This window comes from Drosophila miranda, chromosome XL, assembly GCF_003369915.1.
Source record: "Drosophila miranda strain MSH22 chromosome XL, D.miranda_PacBio2.1, whole genome shotgun sequence".
Lineage (NCBI taxonomy): Eukaryota > Metazoa > Arthropoda > Insecta > Diptera > Drosophilidae > Drosophila > Drosophila miranda.
Window position 1 is genome coordinate 22,166,230 of NC_046673.1, and position 22,270 is coordinate 22,188,499.

The 22,270-nt window shown below is 43.0% G+C and overlaps 2 protein-coding genes across 3 annotated transcripts in view; one reads left to right on the forward strand and one right to left on the reverse strand.

Annotated features, from left to right (window-relative positions):
- Positions 1–22,270, forward strand: part of LOC108163342 — a 52,752-nt gene that overhangs the window by 23,711 nt on the left and 6,771 nt on the right. For both annotated transcript variants that reach the window (XM_017298583.2, XM_033397048.1), the window contains exon 2: positions 21,109–21,589. In XM_017298583.2, coding sequence (XP_017154072.1) covers positions 21,120–21,589 — 470 coding nt within the window. In that variant the 5' untranslated portion in view covers positions 21,109–21,119. The remainder of the gene's footprint in view (positions 1–21,108; positions 21,590–22,270) is intronic.
- LOC108163349 lies at positions 20,040–20,733 on the reverse strand. The gene is made up of 2 exons (XM_017298593.2): positions 20,627–20,733; positions 20,040–20,577 (listed from the first exon to the last, which is right to left on the reverse strand). Exons 1-2 carry the CDS (start codon positions 20,696–20,698, stop codon positions 20,092–20,094), a joined length of 558 nt encoding a protein of 185 aa, XP_017154082.1. The 5' UTR covers positions 20,699–20,733; the 3' UTR covers positions 20,040–20,091.

Sequence of the window (22,270 nt, forward strand, 5' to 3'; positions counted from 1 at the left end):
AACAGTGACGAACTTTATGTACCCGTTTTTCTTACAATTTTCTTGCTTAAAAGATTCCGTTTTTTTTTGTGGAAAGTTTTGCCGTTCGCTTTTCCATTTGTAGGGAATTTATTATTTGCTTTATGGCGCAAAACTTTAAAGACTAATTGGGCGTATCTTTATGGGTTCCGATTTCATCCCAAATCGGGCCCCGTTCCTATTCTTTTCCCGTCCAATGACGGGGAGCCTTTCCTCTCATCGATTACTATTTTGTATTGTCGTTGGCATTTGTTCTCGGTTGAACTGAAGTTTCTTGCGCACTTGCTCTACAAAAACTACCTAGAAATATGCCAAACTTAAGGGAAAAAAGCTTCGCAGTTGCTTACAGTACCAGTGCATATATTATGTGAATTTTCACTAAAGTTTCCAGAACTGTTTCCGGTCAATTTAGCCAATCCCTTGGCTGTGCACCCTCTTTCCAAAGTTTTCCGATAGCTCGCAGCGATAAAAATATATCTATGTATATGACTGCGACAGCCAGCCCCATAAAGTTCTTATGAAAGATAAGTTTTTCGATAAATTAATTTCCCAGACACTAGAAAGCTTGCTGGAGTATTCAGCTCTTTACGGCATAACCCTTTTATCAGGCAGGCTCCGCCATTCCTATTTACACGCAACACGCCAGATCTTTCCGTTCCTTCTTTATAAATAACTTTTGTTAGTCCAACCTCAAGTTTGGCTCTGAAATAGTTTGTCGGGATGTGAATTTTCGTGCGGCTATCGATACATCATCGGATGTTACACATAACAGAGGATTTTGTGCGCGCAACACACTTGATTGTGCGCTTAACAGCACTAAAGTTTGCGCTTAACAGAACACAAGAAAAATGAGACAAAAATGTGCGAAAACGGGACCACTTAAAAACGAAAATGGTACGTTTCGGCTGAAAACGCAAAAGTAAGTAATAACCGGAACCTGCATGTATGAAGCAGGTTGCGAGGAGGTGCTATTTGCACTCCACTTTGTCCTTTAAACTCCAAATTTAACTAAAAAAAGGAGCCTCTAGACTGCAGTATTGACGGACTTTACGTCTCGATCTATGTATGTCTCTCGATCGATTCTATGTCTCCTCAAAGTCGGGATTTTTGTCAGTTAAAATAAAATATGTGTTATTCAGATGGCGTTCTGATTGGGGTTTTATTTTCATGGCTATTCCGTTACTGAAAAAAAACAACCAAAAAACCAAATCACTTTCGTATGAATATACATATTCAACTAATTTTGAAAATTCGTAGCTTTTTTTAAATATTATTGAAATGTTATTCTAATGAATAAATGTAATATAACATTATAAATAAAATAGAATATAAAATAAATAAAATAAAATAATTATAAATGAAATATAAATATAAAATTAAATTTAATATAGCCCTTGATGCCATTGCATCCGAATTCGGAAATAACTTCCATTTACCAAACTTTCTTCAAGTTTGTATATTAAATATTGTCCATGTGGATAGCTCTTCAAAATATCCCACAGTTGCAGTATTATCCAGAGAACCATTTCGTAAATGAACGTCCTGTGACGCAGATGACTTTTGCCTTTCGCTGAGCAATCAAATTTCTTGTAGGCCGGCCCCTATCCGTGGCCCGCATGCGAGTACAACTTTTCGCATAAAACACTTTATGTTTTATATTCAAACTGTTTTATTTCGGGTTGATTTTTACACATGAATTAATAAACAGACTCCACCTACCAGCCACCACCCACCAGCCACTAGACCCAACCGTCAGGTTTTTGTAGTTTGTGGCTTGCTATCGCTATTGCCGTTGCCGTTGCCGTTGCCGTCCCTATTGTTGGCTTAGTTCTCATGTAAATCAGCGTCGGCCCTTGGTTCGTTCGGTTCGTGCGTGTATGAGCGATGTAAAATGTAAGCCAGTTGCGGCAAATTTGCATACGAGTGTGCTTAGGGGACGCTTAGGGGATGCTTAGGGGATGCTTGGGGTATGGGATGCTGTCTTCTGGAAGACGGGGTGGGAGAGGGGTGGGTTGAAGCTAATTTGCATTGGAGGGTCTGGGTCTCGGTACTGTGCCCCCGACAGACACTTTCGGAGGTGCAGAGTTCTCGAAAGGAGTGATGTGTGGGTGTGTGGGTGTGTGGGTGTGTGGGTGTTTGTGTGTGCGTGCGATTATGTTTTGTGTGCCTTTTGTGGTTGAGTTTTCATTGCTTTCCTTTTTGGCGTTTTTATGCGTCTGACAACAACAGAAAAAGCAGGAGTCCAATGCGGGAATGTGGCTTTGAATACCCTTGAAAAGTATTTATTATATGCTGCATATACATGTATGTATCTCTGTATGTCTGTATGTGTGTATATGGCAGGGCATTAAAGTGCACTAATTGTGGAGTTCTAATGAATTTTATGTGCCTTTAAAATTGAAAAAAGGGCGAATATTTCAAAGGTTGTGGCACCTTTTTCAAATCGTTATACTCTCTCCTCTGGCAGGGCATACGAATTGTTGTTTTATGTTGTTTTTGCATACTTTGGGGCGTCTTTAAACTTGCATTTTGAATACGTTTTAAATGCTCCTTTGTGTGCGTGTGTGCGTGTGTGTGTGGAGGAGTGGGCGCCACCATAAAATGAGTTCTGTTTTTTGGGGTCTCAGTTGCGGTTTTTCACGGTCCCCTGGATACCTTTTTCAGGAGTGCCTGGGAAGCGCACTCCACGGCCCGGCATGCGTGCAATTAAAAAAGGGTTTATGCCTGTCGGGGGACACCCACCCCCCTCCCCACCCCTTCGTCTCCCCCCTCGTCCATTTCATTTGCATACTTTTGCAAAGCTCGGGAGGGTGGGGGGTGGGGGACAGCTGCGTCAAATTGATTTTCAGACTGGGGACCAAAGCGAGTGCTGCTGTTGCTGTCGAGACCCCAAGGCTGAGGCCACTTAATTAACGCGTGTCAAATTCATTTCGCTCGCCACACTAAAACAAAAAAGAGATATCATTCTCGCAGGATACACAGTATTTTGTGTTTGTCATTGCGCTCAAAGTCAAGGCGGCAACGTGACGGAATGTTGTTCTTCTGCCCAGCAGAACATCAGCCACAATAACCATTCCTTTCGAGAATTGAGACAAACAATAGAGCCGAAGAAAAACAACTTGAGGCAAGGCCGCGGCCTTCAGGGACAGCTGAATTTCAAATTCACTCAACTAACGCAAAAGATACTCTGAGAGAAGTATTCGAAGGATGGCAGGGATCTAAATGAATATCAACAGTATTGCATGTGGAGTTGGCGATTAAATAAAGCAAGATTGAGCGCCCAGCATGGGACATTTTCATCAGTCTCCTGGATAGCCGGAGTAGGGTATGCCGCCAGGCGTTTGAAAGTTTTATTTTTGCGGAAACTTCTTTGGTTTTATGATTACAAAATGTCTAAAGAACAATTGGGATACAACGCATAAAGACGAACAACAAGAACAAAAGTACAACAAGACGAGAAGATGGGGAGATGGGAAGACGAGAAGAAAACGGCAGGACCAACTACAATATTAAGTGAAATTTATTTTATTGCAGACAACAGACGCCAAGTTTTGTTATTCGTTGACTCATTTCGTTTCGTTTACTTTCACTTCCACTTTCCACCTTCCGTCTCTCGTCTTCCGTTTCCTGCCATCAAGCGGCCCCAAAAAGTATGCTTTAGAAATTAGCAAAGAGGAAAAACAGACAGAGAAAGAGATTAAAATGGGGAAAGCGAGGAAGACAGACAGACAGACAGAGACAGAGAGAGATGTATATGCCCAAAATGGACACCTGGTCTCAAGTGCCAGGGGAGTGCACTCAACAGCACACGCACACAAAGAGAGGCAAACACATAAAACATAATTGCAAATTAACCTTTTTCTGATTTACTCAACGCACACACACACACACACAATTACAGAAGCAGAAGCAGAAGCAAACTCAACGAGCTCGAATAACTGTAATTTCATTTCGGGGGGCACACACACACACACAGAGAACAATCCATGCCTGCCAGAAAGAGAGATGTATGTGTGTAGAGGGAGGCAGACCATGACCAAGGCAAGGGCTACCTGTTGAAGAGACAGCAGGTGGAGGGGGAAGCGGGGCAGCTGCAGCGCAGACAGCAAGCAATTCAAGGTACACACCACATAAGGTAGGGTACATTCAAAAACAAGCAGTAAACCACAAATAGCATCCCATCCGTACTCATTGCTCTGCGTATTTGTTGAGTGCCCGGCGCACCTTTCCTCTGAGACAACTGTGCATTAAGTAGGTGAAATTATTAAGTTAACCGTAATGCCGAAATAAACACGGGCACAGTCGGAGGCGCTGTGCTGCCACAGGGGACGGGGGGAGCCAGCTCCATTAACACAATTGCCAGTCAACAGGGCCGGGACGGGACGGGCTGGGCTGCCTCTCTTGTCTTGTCCTGTCCTGTTCTGTTCTGTTCTGCACCATCCTGTTCCGCTGTACTGCTGTGCCGTCCTGCTGTCAACATCTTTGGGTTAATGATTTTTATGTGCATTTTAATGTGCCAACAGTTTTCATGCGCCTCTCGCCTTCCCTCTCTCCCTCTCTCTCGCTCTTTCGCCTGCTTGCGAGTAAAATGAGCGAAAAATAATGAAAATTAAGAAAACGTGCGGAGGGGCCAGGGCAGAGGTAGTGTTGCGGCGGAAACGGGGACGGAGATGGGCAGCGGACCTTGAAGCTGTGGCATGTCACGGAACACACTCACACACACCTGCGCGCGTGCACTTATGCTCACACACCTCACAGAGGGAGCACATACGCGTACCATACACCCACGGTCACAGCAATAGGTACCTACACTAGCATATATTTTTTATATTTTTCGAATTTTTGTATTTCCATTCTTATTTTAAATTCTTTCAATATAAATTATAAAAATTAGAAATAATTTTATTTTCATTTTATACAAATTGCAAAAATGATTTTTATTTACACTAATTCTTATGCAAATTCAAATGTTTTTTTTTTTTAATTTAATTTTTATTTCATACTTTTGCTATAAGAATTATGTGTCTTCAGACCCTCCTTTGCGCACCGTAGGATACCCATTCCGCAGTCCAACTGGTTCAAGTTCTAGTAGAGACGACCAAACTGTAGACGGCTTATATGCCACCCAGCTTCCCACACACGCATATATATATTAACAATTATATATCCGTGGGATTTGATCGAAGAAATTTGACAAAAAACTAGAGTATTTAATGGATCATAATGGATTGGTCATTGGTGTGCAGAACTTTTGAGAAGTAATCAACAACTGAAGCTCTGTCCACTAGATCTTAGCTACAATCCAAGACTATACAATATGCAACCAAGATGTTGCTTGAACTTGAGCAAAAAGCTGGTCTATGGAGGTCCGTCTCTGACTGCGGCTCCCTGCCTACTTATTCGGTTTCGGCTACAGGTCTTTGTCGACCCTCAACGTAGATCGAGGCTCTATGTACTATGTACATTGCTTGGGCATTATTCATGAGTGAGAGCGTGAAATGAAGTTATTACTGGGATCTACTTTTATATCTTTATTTCTCCGAACACGACTTCCTTTCTTTTTTTCGAACGTCGACCTCCTTCCTTTGCTCAGTGTGGCCGTATATTCTGAATTGGTCCAGAGTGGCCGTACATTTATGGACTATTTATATTGGCTGATTAGCAGGTGCTACATCGCCACATCCACCTTCCACCTTTGGAATATGTGCATAATCCGATGGAAAATAAATGATTCTGCCAATGATAATTTTAGTTAAAGTTATTTACTTAAGAGTATTTTTTTGTTCACCATAAGTGTGCGTGTGTGTGTGTGTGTGTGTGCTGCAGAGCAATAAAATTGATTGGCTTGACAATTTGCGTTGCCAACAGGACATGTGGGACGTGGGATGTGGATGTGGGTGACAGGTTTTACTCCCAAACACTGCCGGAGAGCAATTAAAACTCAAATTATATTGCAAAAACATTACATACCTAATATATATTGTAATTTGATTGATTTTAATGAAGCTTGTTTTTTTTAAATTACGAGAACCACAGCAGTTGATGTTTACTTTTGGGAGTAGTCGTTGTTCATTGGTTCATAATTCTGCAGTTCATTGGAAGCCTGTCGGAAATGTTTAGACTCTTTTTTGAATGCAGTGGGAGACGAAGGACTACATGTCCATTGATCTATGGACTAGAATAAACCCTATGAACCCTAAGAATCACCATAGAGCAACAGTCTTGTTCGTCTTGGGGTTCTCCAAGTAAGGTCGAATACTTTCCGCAAGGCCTCGTTTTATAAAGTGCCTCAGGATCGGTCCGTTTTCTGCCTACAATCGTGGCTCACCTGAGGGGGATATAATGTTCTCTGGCTGCCCGCTCGCCATTTCCGTTGGCGGCATTCGCCATGGCCATAATTTGTTGTTAGTTGGGACTCGGGAAAACAAAGTTTTGCTTTTCATTCGCATGTATATTTTTTGAAAATTGAACTGTCAACAGCATAAACTGATTGCCCCCCAGCAGGCGGAAAAGCGGGAAAACGTGGAAAAACGATGCAAAATACAGCGAAAGTAAAAGGCAACAAGCGGCCAAAGCGGAATGAGAGGAATGTACGCGTAATATGCAGGAAAGTTTTCCGCTTTTCCATTTTCCATTGCATTCTCCTCCTCGCTCCTGTTCGACGGCCCAAGGCCGTGGCCGTGGCCTTGGCTGCGGCCGTGGCTGCCCAGCGGCTGTAAAATCAATTGGGGATAATCCAAGAAAAACAAATACCGCACATATATGCTCATAGCATGTGCTTATGTACGAGCCTTTAAATATATGCTTTCATTCCTTTGAGCTCTGATTTGGAATCGTGCAACGGATTACGGATGATCCAGCTTCTTCGACGCAAGGGCTCAAGCTCCAGTCGGTCTCCCATCGACTGTCTTCTTCTAATTTCCCATCCGCTTCAATTATTTCGATCATTGTTTCGGTCTGGTTGAGGTATGCTTTTATTCTGTACATCCTTCAAATCACTTGGCACTTGGTTCTGCTGATGAGGCACTGGCAGAGATCACTCAGGGGTGTTGATTATTCTTCAACTTATAGCCGTATTTCCATTAGCTCTCCCATGGCCTTGATCGATTCCATCTGGGAGTTCATCCAGATCCAGGGTTTGACGGAGGCATCACTTCCTTCGCCAGAAAGGAAATGAGCTCGATGGCTGATCGCATAAACATATATCATCTCCATACGGCAGAGCAGGAGGGTATCTTCTGGAGCAGTTTGATTTCCTGGGTATTCAGATTGGAAAACTTTGACCAGATCTTCTTCGGGTAATTGAATTTGAGCCCTTCAGAGACACCAGAAGGAGATGGAGCGCGCAGCCCAGCAACTGGAGGCCGCATCAGTGGTAGTCACTGTGTCTGCCCATACGGGAATAGTACCAGCCACCTCCAAATCTCCAAGCAGCTCTATCCATTCCGGAGCGTCCGCTACATCTCTATCTCACTCTTCCCACCAACCATCCGGCCGTTACATCTCGCTCACTCCACCAGGGGCTACAACTAGACGAGAACACAGCAATTGAAATTTTTGTTGTAATTTTCTTCTGACTATAACAATGATCCGATTAATTCCAAATACTGTCATCTATCATTCCATTTCATGATTGCATTTTTCGTTTTTCTTATATTTTCTTAGGAATTGTGAATGGCACACATATTTCCCGATTATCGGGTTGGAGTCCACTATATGTATGTGCCTACACGTATAGAACTCTTCGAGTAACGTATTTAAAGACACCAAGGGATTGTTGGCTTCGTTAATCAGCCAGCAATCATTTGTTCTCAATTAATATTTTATATTTTTGATTGAATAATTCATCAACTTCTTCAAATCAGCGACACACTCTAACCCACAGCTACTACTACATAAGCCTTATATAAGCCTTGTACATACAAATGTATGTATCTAAATTTGGAACTATATATCCTTTTATAAGTGTATATTGTATGTATATCCAAGGCGAGGCCAGTCAACTGTTGATTGAACATCTGCGTTGCCTTTTCATTTGCATATTTATATTCTTATATTCTTGTTGATTTTTCATCGCCCGGCCGGTTTTACTGTTCGCTGCTGTTTCCCTGGGTTTTTCTTTGCTTTTTCCCCTTTTCCCCCAGGAGAAAATTCTGTTTTTTTTGTGTGTTTCTGTCCATGTCTTAGGCAAACTTTGTCAATTGTTTTGCCACTTGATTTGCATAAGAAAATTGACATAAAAATTTGTCACCGCAGCGCAGCGCAGAGCAGAGCAGAGCAGAGCAGCTTGGCCTTGCTTACTGCCAAAAGTTTTGGTCTTGATTTTGTTGATTTTATTTTCCCCTGTGGCATTCGTTTCGTTTCGCTCATCCGTTTCGAAAGTTATCAAAAAGCATGAAAATTAATTAGCCAAAATTACACAATTTTCATGTATTTTTCTTCCTCAGTTTTCAAAGCAATTAGCAGGCGTGTGCGTGTGCGTGTGCGTGTAAGTGTGCGTGTGCTGAGGTGAGTGTAAGTGAGCTCTTTGATGCTCGGCAAAAAACTTTCCTCCAACTTTGCCCCCATGACCGGGAAACAGGGAAACCGGGAAACCGGGAAAGCCACTCCCCATCCCATTGCACTTTCTTTCTAATGTGTTCATCTAATTTATGGCTTCATAAGGCGGCAATTATCGAATTTCGGTCTAGAGCAGAAACTGGCTTACACTAGACCACACAAAAACACAACTGTATGTGTGTGTGTGTGTGTGTGTGTGTGTGTGTGTGCGGCAAAGGAATAAAATAAAGGCATCCACTTGAATGCTCCCACAGGCGAATGCCCGGAGGGCCTGATGAATTTGGTGTCCACTTGAGTGGGGGATATGCCCGTGGAAGCTCTCCTCCGAGAGCGCCTCCCGTGGAGGCCCCAATTTAAGTGCGAGACAGATTAAAGTGTCTACCTGACGGCGATGCCAATTTCAGAAGTATTTCAGAAAATTATTCACCTGGACAGAGAGACCCGTGGCTGTACAAAACACTGTCAAAGGACACTTCAGGGCACTAGGGGATTTATTCGTTGTCTATGGAACTCGATTGCCCTTTTCCTTCTGTTGAAAAAAATTTACAAAACTTGAAACGAAATCCCACACCAATCAGGGGAATATTTTTGTAAAATGATTTCCATCCAACATTTTTTCACATCTCATTTACTGTGTCAATGTTCTCACCCAATCCTTTCGCCTGAACGGACAGACAGACCTCTCGTATGGGCGGAAGGGAGGCGCCAGGTTGCGCCCAAGAGAGCTTTGGCAGGAGTCCATTCCTTGATTTCCTCAAGGATATTCCCAGGGAAAACGGATTAAATTTTGACGAAATTTGGCGGTTTCTAAGCTTTGGGAGGTATTTGCTACCAGGGTTGCTACCAACAAAGAGCTTTAAGAGTCAACAGCTGAAACCCCTCCACCCCCCGCCTCCCTTTACCACCTTTGTGGGAACAAAGTCAAAGGCCCCCTCGCCCTGCCTCCCGTTTTCCTTTTGTGGCTTTAAGACAAATGACAAAAAAAATTGTGTTCTTCGTATAAATGTTTGCCGTCAGTCGCTCGAACACACGCGCACCAATACGCACACGCAGCACACCAATACACACGCATAACAACCTGGCGCTGCCACAGAGGCAAATGAGCGAAGGCAACGAATCTGTGCCCTTCCCAAGGAGTCCTTCAGTTGGACTTGGCGCTGGGAAACCGGCGAAAGTCCTCACCCAGGAACACTGCTTTATGGCAGGGTATTTGCACTTCCTGCGAGCCGTGCCTCACTGTTTTTGGGTCGTCAACGGACGAGGACAACAGCAGCAGCAACAGCAGCAACAGCATGGCGAAGCCAAGGAGATGTCCTCGTCCCCTGTCGTCGTCGTCATGGCTTGTCCTCCAAAAAAGTTGGGCGCGCACAATATTTATTAAGCTTTTATTCAAGCCATCAAGCATTAGGGATAACGACGTCCCGTCGACGGTGACGTCGGCTGAGGCGCAAACTGAAGCTGCGCAGCGGCTGCTTCGGTGGCTTCTGGGAAAACCTTTTCTGCCTGCTGCCCCCGAATGATTCTGGCCTTATACCAGTGTGTGTTTCCCTTTCTCCGAATCGCTCCTTCCGCAAGGGCGGTGTCAAAGGCTTATAGGGAAACGAGGGAGAGAGAATTATGTGTGCCCAAAGTCATGGAAAACGTAGTCTACTTATTCGGGCCCAAGGACCAATTGGCCATTAAGTATACGCCATGTTTTCGACGCAAAAGCATGAGCATTGACTAAATTCCAGATTAGAAAGCCGCTGAACCCTCTAGCTCCCATCTACTGGAAATATTTATAGTTAGGCGACGAGATTCTTGGTAAACTTATCGCAGACTAGAGGAAGAGGTAGATTGCTACTGGTTATGGAATAAGGAGTGGATAGCGAAAGACATACGAAATTTGCATACAGAAAGAGAATAAAACTTTATTTACTTCAGAGATTTTCAAACCAGAACCAGATCTTGATAAGCAAGAAACATAACCAGACTTAATAAACAAGAAACATAACCAGAAACAACCATTTAATCCATTAAGGGCCCATGCATAAGCGACTAAACTTTAGGAATTATGGCGCCGAACTGGTGAAAGATATCTTGATAATTCTTTTTGTTAAGTAAAGAAGACAAATGTTTATACAAGAAGAATTTTTAAACAGCATAATGTTTTCGTGGTTTAGCTAAAAAATTTCACCTGTTTTAGTGGCTAAAAAAAAGGAAATTACGCTATCTTTTATAGAACTAAAATATGCCCACAAAATTAGCCGCAAAATTGTGTATTTAAATGCTCATGCTATATCTCAGGTATTCGCTTGGGTAGAGCATTTTCGGATTGGTTCCTTGGGAAGCAAAATTCCATCAAAATCGTACAAGCCGTTTAGGAGCTTGCAAATTCAATTCCCATTTACAATACCGGGTATAGACGAGCAATTTAAATGCACTTGAGAGGCCACAGGATGCAGGCCAGAGGACGAGACCCTAGCTGCTGCTGGAATGCGAACTGCTGGGCGTAGGAAATCACTGAATTCAATTTGAGCTATTTCCTGTGTTTTCGAAAGGTGCTCGACGAGAGCCATCTCATCCGCTCCGCTATTCCCAAAATTAAAATCTGCTTAGAAGGCCAAACAAATCGGAAGAAAATAAAGAAGCGATTGTCATGGAACGGGAAGGCTCTTCAAAGTTGGACTGAGGGGGAGTGGGGGGCAGGGAGGAGACCTGGCTGTTGACAACGTGGATATCCCGCACGATGGCCTGCCCTTTGCCTCCTGCCTTTCTGCCTTCATTGTGCGCTTTTCCAATTGAATTTTTCAATTCAAATTGAAATTAATATTCGCTTTGAGCATATCAATATACACGCACACACATGCAGCCAAATATACTCCTATATGTGTGTGTGTGTCTGTACGTATATCTGGCCGGGATTAGTCTTCGGCTCCTTCCCGCCCCCTGGGCGGCTCTTCAGCGGGAAAATCAATAAAGGAACCCAAACGAAAGCCAACCAACGACAAAACATTCTCTTTTTTTTATGAACACTTCTCGGTCACAAATTAATAAAAAATGTTAAAAAAAGAAACAAAAAAAAAAGAAAAGGAAAACTTGATCGATTTTTATGCCGGGAACATTCGTGCTCCGCCGAGTCGATTCGCACAGCATAAAAAGAACTCGTATTAGGCAAATTAAGATAAACAAAATAGGATTTATATGGGGGCCATAAAGAACAGTCCAGGCCGGGATCAGCCAGGGACATGGCATTTACGACAACCATTTGATTTACTCAAAGGAGGCTCGTGACTGAGTCAAAGCCAAATTGTAAATTGACAATGGGCCCATAAAAACCCGGCCAGTAATCGCAGCACACAGAAAGGGAAGCCGAAGCGAACCGAAATGAAATGAAAGCTCAAATGGAAGCGGAATCAGAAAAATAAACGGATATGGAAACGAGCAGCGACCGGATGGGGTTAAAGGGACCAACCTCATCTAATAAATGCAATCATCATCATCAAATTATACATCAAATAGAGGAAAGCTCTTCATCAGAAGAATATTTCGAATATTCTGAATTATTATTAAAGTTCCTTTCGTTCCTCCACCTGCATACAAAGGATTTCTTCCAATTTTTTTCTCAGGCAGGCTCCGGTTTTTCACTTTTGCACAAATATTCGGATTTATTTTTGAAAACGCAAAAATTGATGACGCCTAATTTTTCCGTTTTCAAAACAACAAAACAAATCTTAATTACAATAGGAAAAAAATAGATGACCTAATGAAGGATTAAAATATAATTGACACCATTTTTAGGGCAGTTTAGCTTTTGTCTTCTTTATAAATATTTTTTGAGCCCAACCTCAAGTTTGGTTCTGAAATAAAGAGTCTGGAATGGCGTTTTCGTGATAACAGCGGACGCAGCCCGATTCGGTTATCAATACTTCATCGGGTGTTACACATAGCACAGGATTTTGTGCGCGCAATACACTAGGTCATGCGCTTAACAGCACTGAATTGTGCGCTTAACAGCATTTAATTGTGCGCTTAACAGCAATAAACTGAGTGTTGAACAGAACACGAGGAAATGCGACTAAAATTTGCGAAAATGAGAGCACCTTAAACGGAACGTTTTGGCTGAAAACGCAAAACCAAGTGAAAGCCGGTGCCTGCCAATAAAGGACAAAGCGGCGCTTTTAGTTCCATGAATGAGCATTAATCAGGGATAAGATTGAATAAACAGGATTGTTCCGCTGACATTGTCCTCTGCTAGACACATGTACTTGTTGACTTTTTGTGATAGACTTTTAGCTCCAGAAATGTGTAATTTATTTGTGTTCAGGCTTTAACTTTTCAATCCTGTAAAGGAGTTCTGTAAATGCAGCTGCCAATCGGCTCTCAAAATTGTTCAGCTTAAGCTCTGATTTTTCGTTTGCTTCCTGCTCCAGATCTCTTCAGCCGGAAGTGCACAACATTAAGAGAGAGAGCCACAGTATTGGCCAACACGGTGCACTGGCTGGGAGCGAGAATAACTTCCGGCCGACTAGCGAGAGTTTGAGAAAGGGAGAGAGAGGGAAATGTAGCTTTTTCTTGAATGATTGAACCTGTTTGTCCATCGCCATCGCCCCAAGCCTAATGCACGCGACTGGGCCGGTCTGGGGTGGGCTGTACTCTGCATTTAATCATGGATTAGACCGAAAGTTTTCCCCCCTGCACCCCCTTATAATGAGTTCTGAGCCCAAGGACTCTCGAGGCTTTACAATGACTCTGGCAGGAGCGGGTGAGCGACAGGGAAGGACAAAACAACTTTGGCTCTGCAAGTTTTTGAGTGCTAAAAGTTTTTCGTTTATCTCTCTCTGGTGTCTCCATGGCACTGCCAATGCCACTGCCAAAGCCAATGCCAATGCCAATGCCAATGCCACTGCCAATGCCGTGTGCAGTTTTGCTTGTTGCCTTTAATTATGCCGTTGTTTTCCTCAAATTGGAAAACTGCAGAGACTCCACTACGCCCAGAGGAGTGCGGGGCCCTGCCAGCTTCCAGATCCTTTGTTCGTGCAGGAGACTCGACGTCAGCCTTCTTTTGTCTTTTTCGCTAACTATTTCCCATCAGCTTCAATTATTGGCTGACAATTGGATTGAAAGAAAATGGAAATTTAATTGAGTTTTCGGCCATTGTATTTTGTTGACTTTTTGTGCATTTCGTTACACGGATGAGCAAAGGCCAGCCAGTTCCCAGTACCCTTCTGCATTCTTTTACGAGTGGCCAAAGGGTACTTGTGTAACCTTGTTTAGAGTATCCCTAATTAGCTGAGCTCGGCTCACTGAGTCGTACGAGGATTACGCCTCAATAATGCTCAATAACTATATTCGAGCCAACGAATGCCGAAGTAATCGATGATAAATACGAGTATTTAGAACAAATTTGGTCAGTAAAGATTTTGAAAACAATAAGTCTCCGTCGGGAAACATTTCTTTCTCATGGATGCTGGGTGTTTGCTTAGAGAACGAATCTCTGATGGCTAGGCTTTATACTCCACTTGGCCATAACTTTGTATATCCCTCTCGTATTTATTAGAGGACATCAGACATTGTCATCTAGGAATCATTTGCAGCGCAACCACGTGCAGGCAATCCCGCAAAATCATTGCTCAATCGTTTATTAAAAGGCAGAACAGGCAGGAGCAGGGCTAAAATGAAGTCCCACTGAAAGGAATGGAATGGAATGTCACTTCCTCTTGGCTGTGGGGCTTAAGATAATCGCATGATACGTGAACTTATCTGGAGTCTAATTACGTGAGAAGACAATGCCTTTGATACCTTGTGGTAGTTTATTTATTATAAAATCACTCTAAGATAGGGCCAAACTTTCGTTAAGGCCGTATATATTTCTATGGTCTGCCGTCTCCGTAAAGATTGGTCCATAAGTAGTGAAAATAATTAATGAATAGCTTCTCTTTTGTGGGTAATTTTCGAACTGAGACTCCGATAGGTAGCGCACTGTTCCCGAAACTTATGCAAATATATTCATGCCATAGGTGAGGCTTTAATTGCATCCTCTCTTTGTGGCAAAATGTTTTGGCTACTGAACTGTGCGATAATTGCCATCAGGTAATTATAAATTGCATTGTTGCCCTGCCCCAGGCGGACATTACAAAAGCATTGAATATTCATGCATTGTTTGTTTATTTGCTAAATAAATATTTCATTGGCCAATTATTCCGAGTCAGTTGGCCGACCAATGGCATGTGATAAGAGCCCTGCCGCCATTGGAGACAAGTCCACGATGTCATCACGGCCAGACAAGTGAATCAAGAGTCGCATGTATGGAAATTGGCATCGAACTATCCCGGAGAGGGGCAGAGCCAGAGCTGGAGAGGCGGATAAATCAGAGTCAAAACGATAAATGACCAACCATTCATATAGGAATCACATTGTTCCATTGATTGATATGGATGGCCGCAGAATGTGTATAAATGGCACACACGAACACAGGCACGAGCACGAGCCCCAGCATGTGTCTAAATACAAGTATATCAGAAAGAATAATGTTTCGGATACGCATACAACATGTAGGCAATATAAACAGGCCATGAATTTCCTTCGGTGGCTGTAAATCTCCTCGACAGCAACGGAAGGCAAAATAAAGCAAAGGAGAGGAAAGCAAAGCCTTGCTTATGTATTTATTTGGTTCTACTCGTAAGCTGGTATTTTTTGGTATTCTTTGGTATTTTAGCAGAAATAAAAGGGCTATAATAGAATATGGTTGGTATCATATACCAAGAATATTTTTAATATTTTTTTAATAATAACTTTTATTTTAGATTTTTAAATTTGTAAAATAAAAATTACAAAATAATAACTCTTTTTATGTTAATTTTTTATGTTAATTGAAAAATTCAAAAATAAGTGCTATTGCCTAACTTTTATATTCAAATTAATATTTATGTATTATTTTGCAAATTAAAAACACGAATTAAAAATGATTTATATTATAGAAATTTCCTTCACATTGATTTATTTAGCTAACTCTTTGAATTTACTATAGCAATCGACTTGTGAAAATATATATATTTTGAAGTAAATTTTAGTTATTTATAATATATATAATATATATAATATAATATATATATTTAAAATTAACAGAAATAGAAATAGCACCCAGTGGAACCTACTTTTATACTTGATTTATATTTTTATGTTGTATTGGAGTTTAACCTTTTTTTGGTGTATCTATCCGAGAGATCGATAATGAATACTCTTCTTCCGCAGGACTGTTATCTGCTAGATTGAAGAGTAAATTATTATCGTGGTTGAGAAGTCTTTGCATGTATTTTGTATTCAATTTATTTATTTCTTCATTAATCATTAATCGAGTAGTAATACCCAATCGTACCAATACTTTTTGGGTGACATTTAAAGGTGTGTATTGGAGTATAATTCAGTTTGAAAAATCATTGCCATTCCCAAAGAACTGTGTCCTGGAGTCCAACTGTCGATTCATAAATATTTGTCAATGTAATTATTCTTTTCGTTCGGTGGTTCGTTCGTCCGTGGAAAATCCGCTTAAATGTAATAAAAATAAATTTAAATTGAAATACGCGTTGGCCGACCAGACCGACGGGATTCTGTCGGGTTTATAAACATAGACAAACTTTGGGGGTTGGAAACGGGAAACGGGACCGCCCAGGGACGGTTGGGTGTGGGATCTGGGAGGGGGGCTTTTGGTTGTTTTGACTCTGATTGACCGTATCGCAGCCTATCTCCATCTCCGCTGGTCCATTGGGGGTTTCGCATTTAGGGTCACAATCCCCCCCACAGGCACAGGACAGGGGACAGGCGGCAGAGGACAGAGGACAGAGGGCGCAGGGCACACAGTCCTAGTCCCAGTGCTGGTGGCTGTTCTTTTATAATTAAACCATTTTGAAGTTGATTGCGTTCACAATCCGATGGCGTCGCTGGAGCGCTTCTCTCGTATTTCACCGATAAATCAAATTTAAATGTTTGAGTGATACTCAAATTGACTGCCTGCCCCCCTGCCCCCCTGCCGGCCTACCTGTGCGTCCCCCACACACGCGCAAAAATGTCGAAGGCCTCATTGGGAATTGGCATTGGAATCTGTATTTTTTTGTTGGTTTTTTGAGCCAAAAGAAGGGCAGGGCCTGTTGGGCTTGGGACGTATTTTTAATGTTATTTAAATACATAATAAATCCGTTATTTAAATTCGCTTTCAAGTGGCCCCAAAGTGGCGCGAAAGGCGGAGCTGGGGGTCGGGGATGGGCGTCTCGAAAGGTCTGGGCCCTGGAATTATTCACAGATCGAAAAACCGACTTTAAATCATAAAAAACCACTACGTTTCGGTTAGTGGTAAATGCAAAGCTTCATAATCTTCTTATTAAAGCCGTGGTTTTGCTCTGTACTGGATTATTCATTACTCAGTTGTTCAGTTTCAGCCGCAAGCCCACAATTAATTCACTAAAGGGGCTCTAAAACTGTTTCCATAACATTTCACAACTTCTACCATACCGTGACAGCTCTCTATCGCTGCTTTTCATCTATTTTCGTGACTTACCAACACTGGTCAATAGAGCGATATGTATGCTGGGAGCTGGAAATGATCGATAACTGGTTGCGAGTGTTGGAAAAGAAAATTTTGTCTCGAATAGTGCTGTCTGGAGCACTATCTCCAAACCTGTCCGCGGAGGGCAAAGACAGGGAATATCTTGATATTTTTGATCATATTCCACCACTCTTTAAGACCTGCGCTGCCACCAATTCGATAACAACTCGATTCCGTATTAGAGCTCAATATATACCTCTCACTACTCTCCTTTTCCAAAAGCTTTTTATGGCTGGTCTCACACTCTTCAATTCAGTAACAGATCTCCAAGCTTTTCCCTACCAGTCTTTCTTGCGTTGTTCAACACTGAAGTGCAGAGTGAAGAGCTCTCACCCTCTCTCTGGCTCGCTTCCTGGCTACATATACTTCAGGGGCTCTCTGTCACTTTCTCTTTGCTTTCTCTCTGACTTTTGTATCAGACCTTAGAGGCGGTCTATCTGTCATTCCAGGAAGACGAGTAGTACCTACTACAAAAAAAAATTATGCTTGGAATTTAGGCCCCGAGGGCAACAGCAGCTCTCCTCCCAAACTCCTCCTCCTCCGCCTATCTGTCTCTTCCTGCTCCGCTCTATCAGCATAACTGTAGGCAAAAGAGAAAGAGAAGAAGGAAGAGAGGGAGAGGGAGCTCCACGGAACGCTGTTGGGGCTTGTCAATTTTCATTTTCATTTTCATCGCGAGAACAGCCAAAGAGAAATTTAAATGAGTAGCTTTTTTCCATCGCTCCACCGTACTTTTTTTTCCTTCTGTGTGTTGGCAATTCCTTTTGTTGTTTACGGTTCTTCAGGCTTAAGATTGTGTGAGTGTCTGTGTGTGTGTGTGTCGGAGAAAACTTTGGCTTTTTTGCTAATTACAATCTGCTCACTACACTGCGATGGAGAAGGTGTGGGGGGCGGATGGGAGATGTTCAATTCAATTCGATCCGAAATCGAATGAAATCGTAGCAAATCGCCTTCGGTGGCTATTAATAGACGCTCATTATTGGCATTTTTGGCATTGGACAAAGTCACACTCGCACTTACACAAACACACACGCACACATACACATGTATATGTTGTGCGGGTGGGCTGTGGGTGGGCGTCAATCCAATTGCCAGCTACCGTTCCCTGGCGAGAGCGGAATCAGTTACTTTCTCTTTTAGAGACGGCAACGTGATTCATTCGTTAAAGGACACAATCCCCCCCAAAATGAGTGAAGATACTCGTGATTTGCTTGGAGCTCAAAATATTCCAACACATTCGATATTCCATCACGGGCTTAAGCCTTGCCAGTCGGTCGATGCATGCGTGCCTCGACAGTAAGATAACCGGTACTCAATAAATAAATATGTACATCCAGAGAAAATATACATATACAAATATTTTCAACCTTTAAAATTGGCTCAGAAATAAGTCCAGAAAGTCCCAAACAGCTGCCAGAGACGCCTGAAAGAACAAATCGTATCCTACTCGTAATTATCACGTTGTCGTCTCTAGCTCGAAGGTCTCATTACGATGGTGTCATCTTCTCGGCCACACAGTCACGAACGACATCACGGAAAAACAGAAATCCCTTTAAGGGCCAGAAGGAAGGAACCAAACGGAAGAAAAAATCGTTTCCCTTTTGTGATTTTGATGTGCCTAATGCTTAATAACAATTTCATTTACATTTTCGGCACATTTCACTTCTGCCGCTGCACAGTGGGGCCTCCACCCGAAAAGATGCTTAGGAGAGAGAGAGAGAGAGAGAGGGCCAGGGCTTTCAAATATCGAGAATACCCGACCATTGACCATTTTTCCAGTGAGCCGGAATTTAGCCCTTTTTTTATGCACTCACTGCCTCGTTCAGGTCGAATAAAAAGTAAACTATGTAAAGTATGTTTTCTGTTTTGGTGTCTTTTTGTAGGTGTATTTATTGTTGATATTGTTCAAGAAAAGTTCAATAAAAATTGACTTCAAACTATATATTTATTGGATATTTTTAAAATTTGATTTGACTTACAAACATACCTCACAGAGCCACAAGCGAGAACCTCTTTTTTGTTTTAAATGTACTTTGAATATTTCCTGACATATATATGTTCATATATATGTAGCTCCATTTTTGCGCAGATCTGGGCAAGAGGCCAAAAGTGCTGCTGCAGGCACACGAATTATAAAGAATGCAAATAAATAGATCAACTTTGAGCATAAAATGTTTGTAAAAAACCATTAAGTTACAAATCAAATAAAAAACAAATCAAAAAAAATTTAGCAACAAAGTTAAGGTTTAAAAATCAATTGAAAAGCTTTCTGGTTATCGTAGAATCATGTACTCCTGCAGACTACATTTTGTAAGTTTTTCCTTTCAAAGACAGTTTGACTCATGAAAATATTCGTTCAGAAGGCCCCACTGTGCGAGGCGTCAGCTCAATATCCCACCCCCCAGAAGGTACATTTTTCATAAGCCTCCTACGGGGGGGAGCTACGGAGGGGCTACGGAGAATATGCTGGTGGAGGTTCGCTATTGTTCTGCAAACTCGAAAGGGTTTTACTTTTACACATTTTGTATATATTTTTTGCTCTGTTTCATTTTGAATTCAATTGAGTTAATTGAGCCATTTGGGGCTGTTTGTTTTTCGTCTGTTTTGCCAGTCTCGCAGGACATTCGCTTTGTGCGAAATATACGAAATACATAGGGAGTACTGAACAAGGACTAATTAAAACGTGAAAGGGAAATGGAAAAAATAAACAGACAGGTGAACACTCGGGGCCACATTCAGTTTTGGTTGGTGAAAAGCTCTTGGAACTCTACAGAACTTTGCACAGAGAGATACCATTGCAATCGTAAACTATTAAAAATATTAAAAATATTTAACAGATTTCATCAACCCAAAAATAAAAACGAAGCCGCTCTTTAAAAGCCTGCATAGCTGCTGCCTTTATTTGAAAGATCTCCAGATTCTGGCGTCAGAGACTAGAGGGTCTTCTTTTCAATGCTGATGATTAGCTCCCAAACGACCTCGACGAGGCCGTATGTGACAAAGTTGAGCTTGTACCAGCCATCGGGCAAGTACTGGGGGAATGAATCGGTACTTATCTGGCACTTATCGTAATTGAATGTCTGGGCCGCCAGCACCGTAAGTTCCCCGGTGAACTGGGGCAAATTCGAGCAAGAGGCGACACTCTCCATGATCATGTCCTTGTAGAAGCTGTTCATCGCCGCATAGATTCCCTGGCGGGGCAGCGAGTAGGGCTGCAGCTTGTAGTTGGCCCCCCCGTCCGGGCTGCGATAGGCGAGAACTTCCACCTCCAGGTCGTCGGGCACCTGCATGCCAATAAACAGGGATCCACTCAGGGCAAACTCCGCCCGACCGATGCGCTCGATGCGGGTGTCGGCCTTCACGATGCTCTCGTTGCTGCTACGACTGCTGGTCTCCTTCAGTGTGTAGGTCCAGGACTTCTAAAGAGCGGATTTTAGTCTCAATGGCTTACCCTTCCTTGCCACTCACCGGCCTGCTGTTGAGCGACGCCGCCATCGAAATGCTGACAGCCAGCAGAGCCAGCAATGTCCAGTACCACATGGTTGTGCCTCTGATCTGAGTCCGTACTGCATTCCATTCGAGGCCGAATTTATATAGAATTCTCGCGGAACATGCGATTTGGCCATGTCGTGTCAATAGATTAAATGATGGCCATCTGAATGGTGTTTACAAGCCGACCTACAATGACAACTAATTTAATTTAATTTAATTCATTTAATTCGAGTTCACAACTAACTGATTAGCGTGACATGGAAGATTGATCGGACTAGGTGCTACCGAACTGTGTCTATTATTGGCTATTCACTTTTAAAGATACAAAACTTTTAAAGAGAAAGGTTACTGTACCGGTTACTTGGCTCGTTACTCGCTACTCGCTATTTTGCAATGTACTTTATGTGAAGAGCGAATGAATATATAACAAATCTCTTTCCTTTCTTCTCTCGCTGCAGATTTGAGCAAGATGCGTCGATCCTCATTCACGCCTGTCTTCAACCTCAGCACCCAGGAGCCGCTGATTGTCGTCGAGGAGTCGCATGCCCCCGAGGATGGCGACGATCTGGAGGGGGCCGCTGGCGGCTGCGATCCGGGCGCCACCACCAAGCGCTCGAACAGCGACGACTCCGAGCCGGACTCGCCGGTGAATCCGTATCTGCTATGCCCCTTCCCAGACATGCAGCAGCGCCGCAAGCACTCGCTGCCCTCGCTCCAGATAACCGAGGGGATCACGGCCAGCCAGGTGCGTCGTCTCTCAGAGGTGGGCGGCGAGACCGGCGGCCTCAGTCCCAAGGAGGTGGAGTTTTTGGCTACGCTCTCGCAGAAGGCCAATCCCGCGGCCGGAGGCCGGCGCCACTCGGTGGTCACAATCTCGGCCGTGCCCCCGACGCTCTTTGGACGCAATCGTCGCGAGTCCATTTCCGGTGCTTCGATCAGGTAATTTAACCTTTTTGTCATCTAAGGGCGGAAGGGTCAGCAAGGGCAGGACCCATTAGCGAGCAGAAGTCCAGGCAGGGACGCAACGGACACGAGACCACAGCTTCCGTAATTTTTCCGCCATCTCTCCTTCCCACAGAGCGTACCATTCTCTTCTCCCTCTTCTCTATACGAGTACGAGTATATGGCTCTATGTTCGTGGCCTAATTGAATTGTGCCGCCGGCTGTTTCGAAGCTCTTGTGCTGTGACAGCAAAATGCTGGTACCCCCTAATGGGGGTCGGCTCCTATCTGCACGGATCAAGGGGAGTAGGGTGGCAGTCGGTTAAAATGAAGAGTGAGTGGAGTTGCTGCAGGCATATCGACAGTATCATAAAGTGGGCCTGGCCCGGCCATTGCCAAATAAACTTATGAACCAGCAATCGATTGCTGGAAATGAATTCACTGAAACTTCAGAGAAATCCCAATGGCTTCATTACTTTGCAACTCTGCTCGGATCCGGCAATAAGATAATATACAACAAAATGTTTATATTAGCTGTTTTTTCTCTATTTAATATAAATTGCTTTGTGTAGCGAGTAACGAGTAGCGAGTTAGCCAGGGGTTGGCGCACGTGCAAAGCGAGAGTGCAGGGGGATTGCCACCTAGCTTTTTAATAGTTATAATAAATAATATTAAATAT

What these genes read in the sequence shown, in the direction of transcription:
- LOC108163349 (XM_017298593.2), bottom strand. Translation starts at nt 20,698, where the DNA reads ATGTGGTACTGGACATTGCTGGCTCTGCTGGCTGTCAGCATTTCGATG. An exon ending in CGTCGCTCAACAGCAGGCCG is followed by an intron (nt 20,578 to 20,626) that starts GTGAGTGGCAAG and finishes TCCGCTCTTTAG; the next exon opens with AAGTCCTGGACCTACACACT.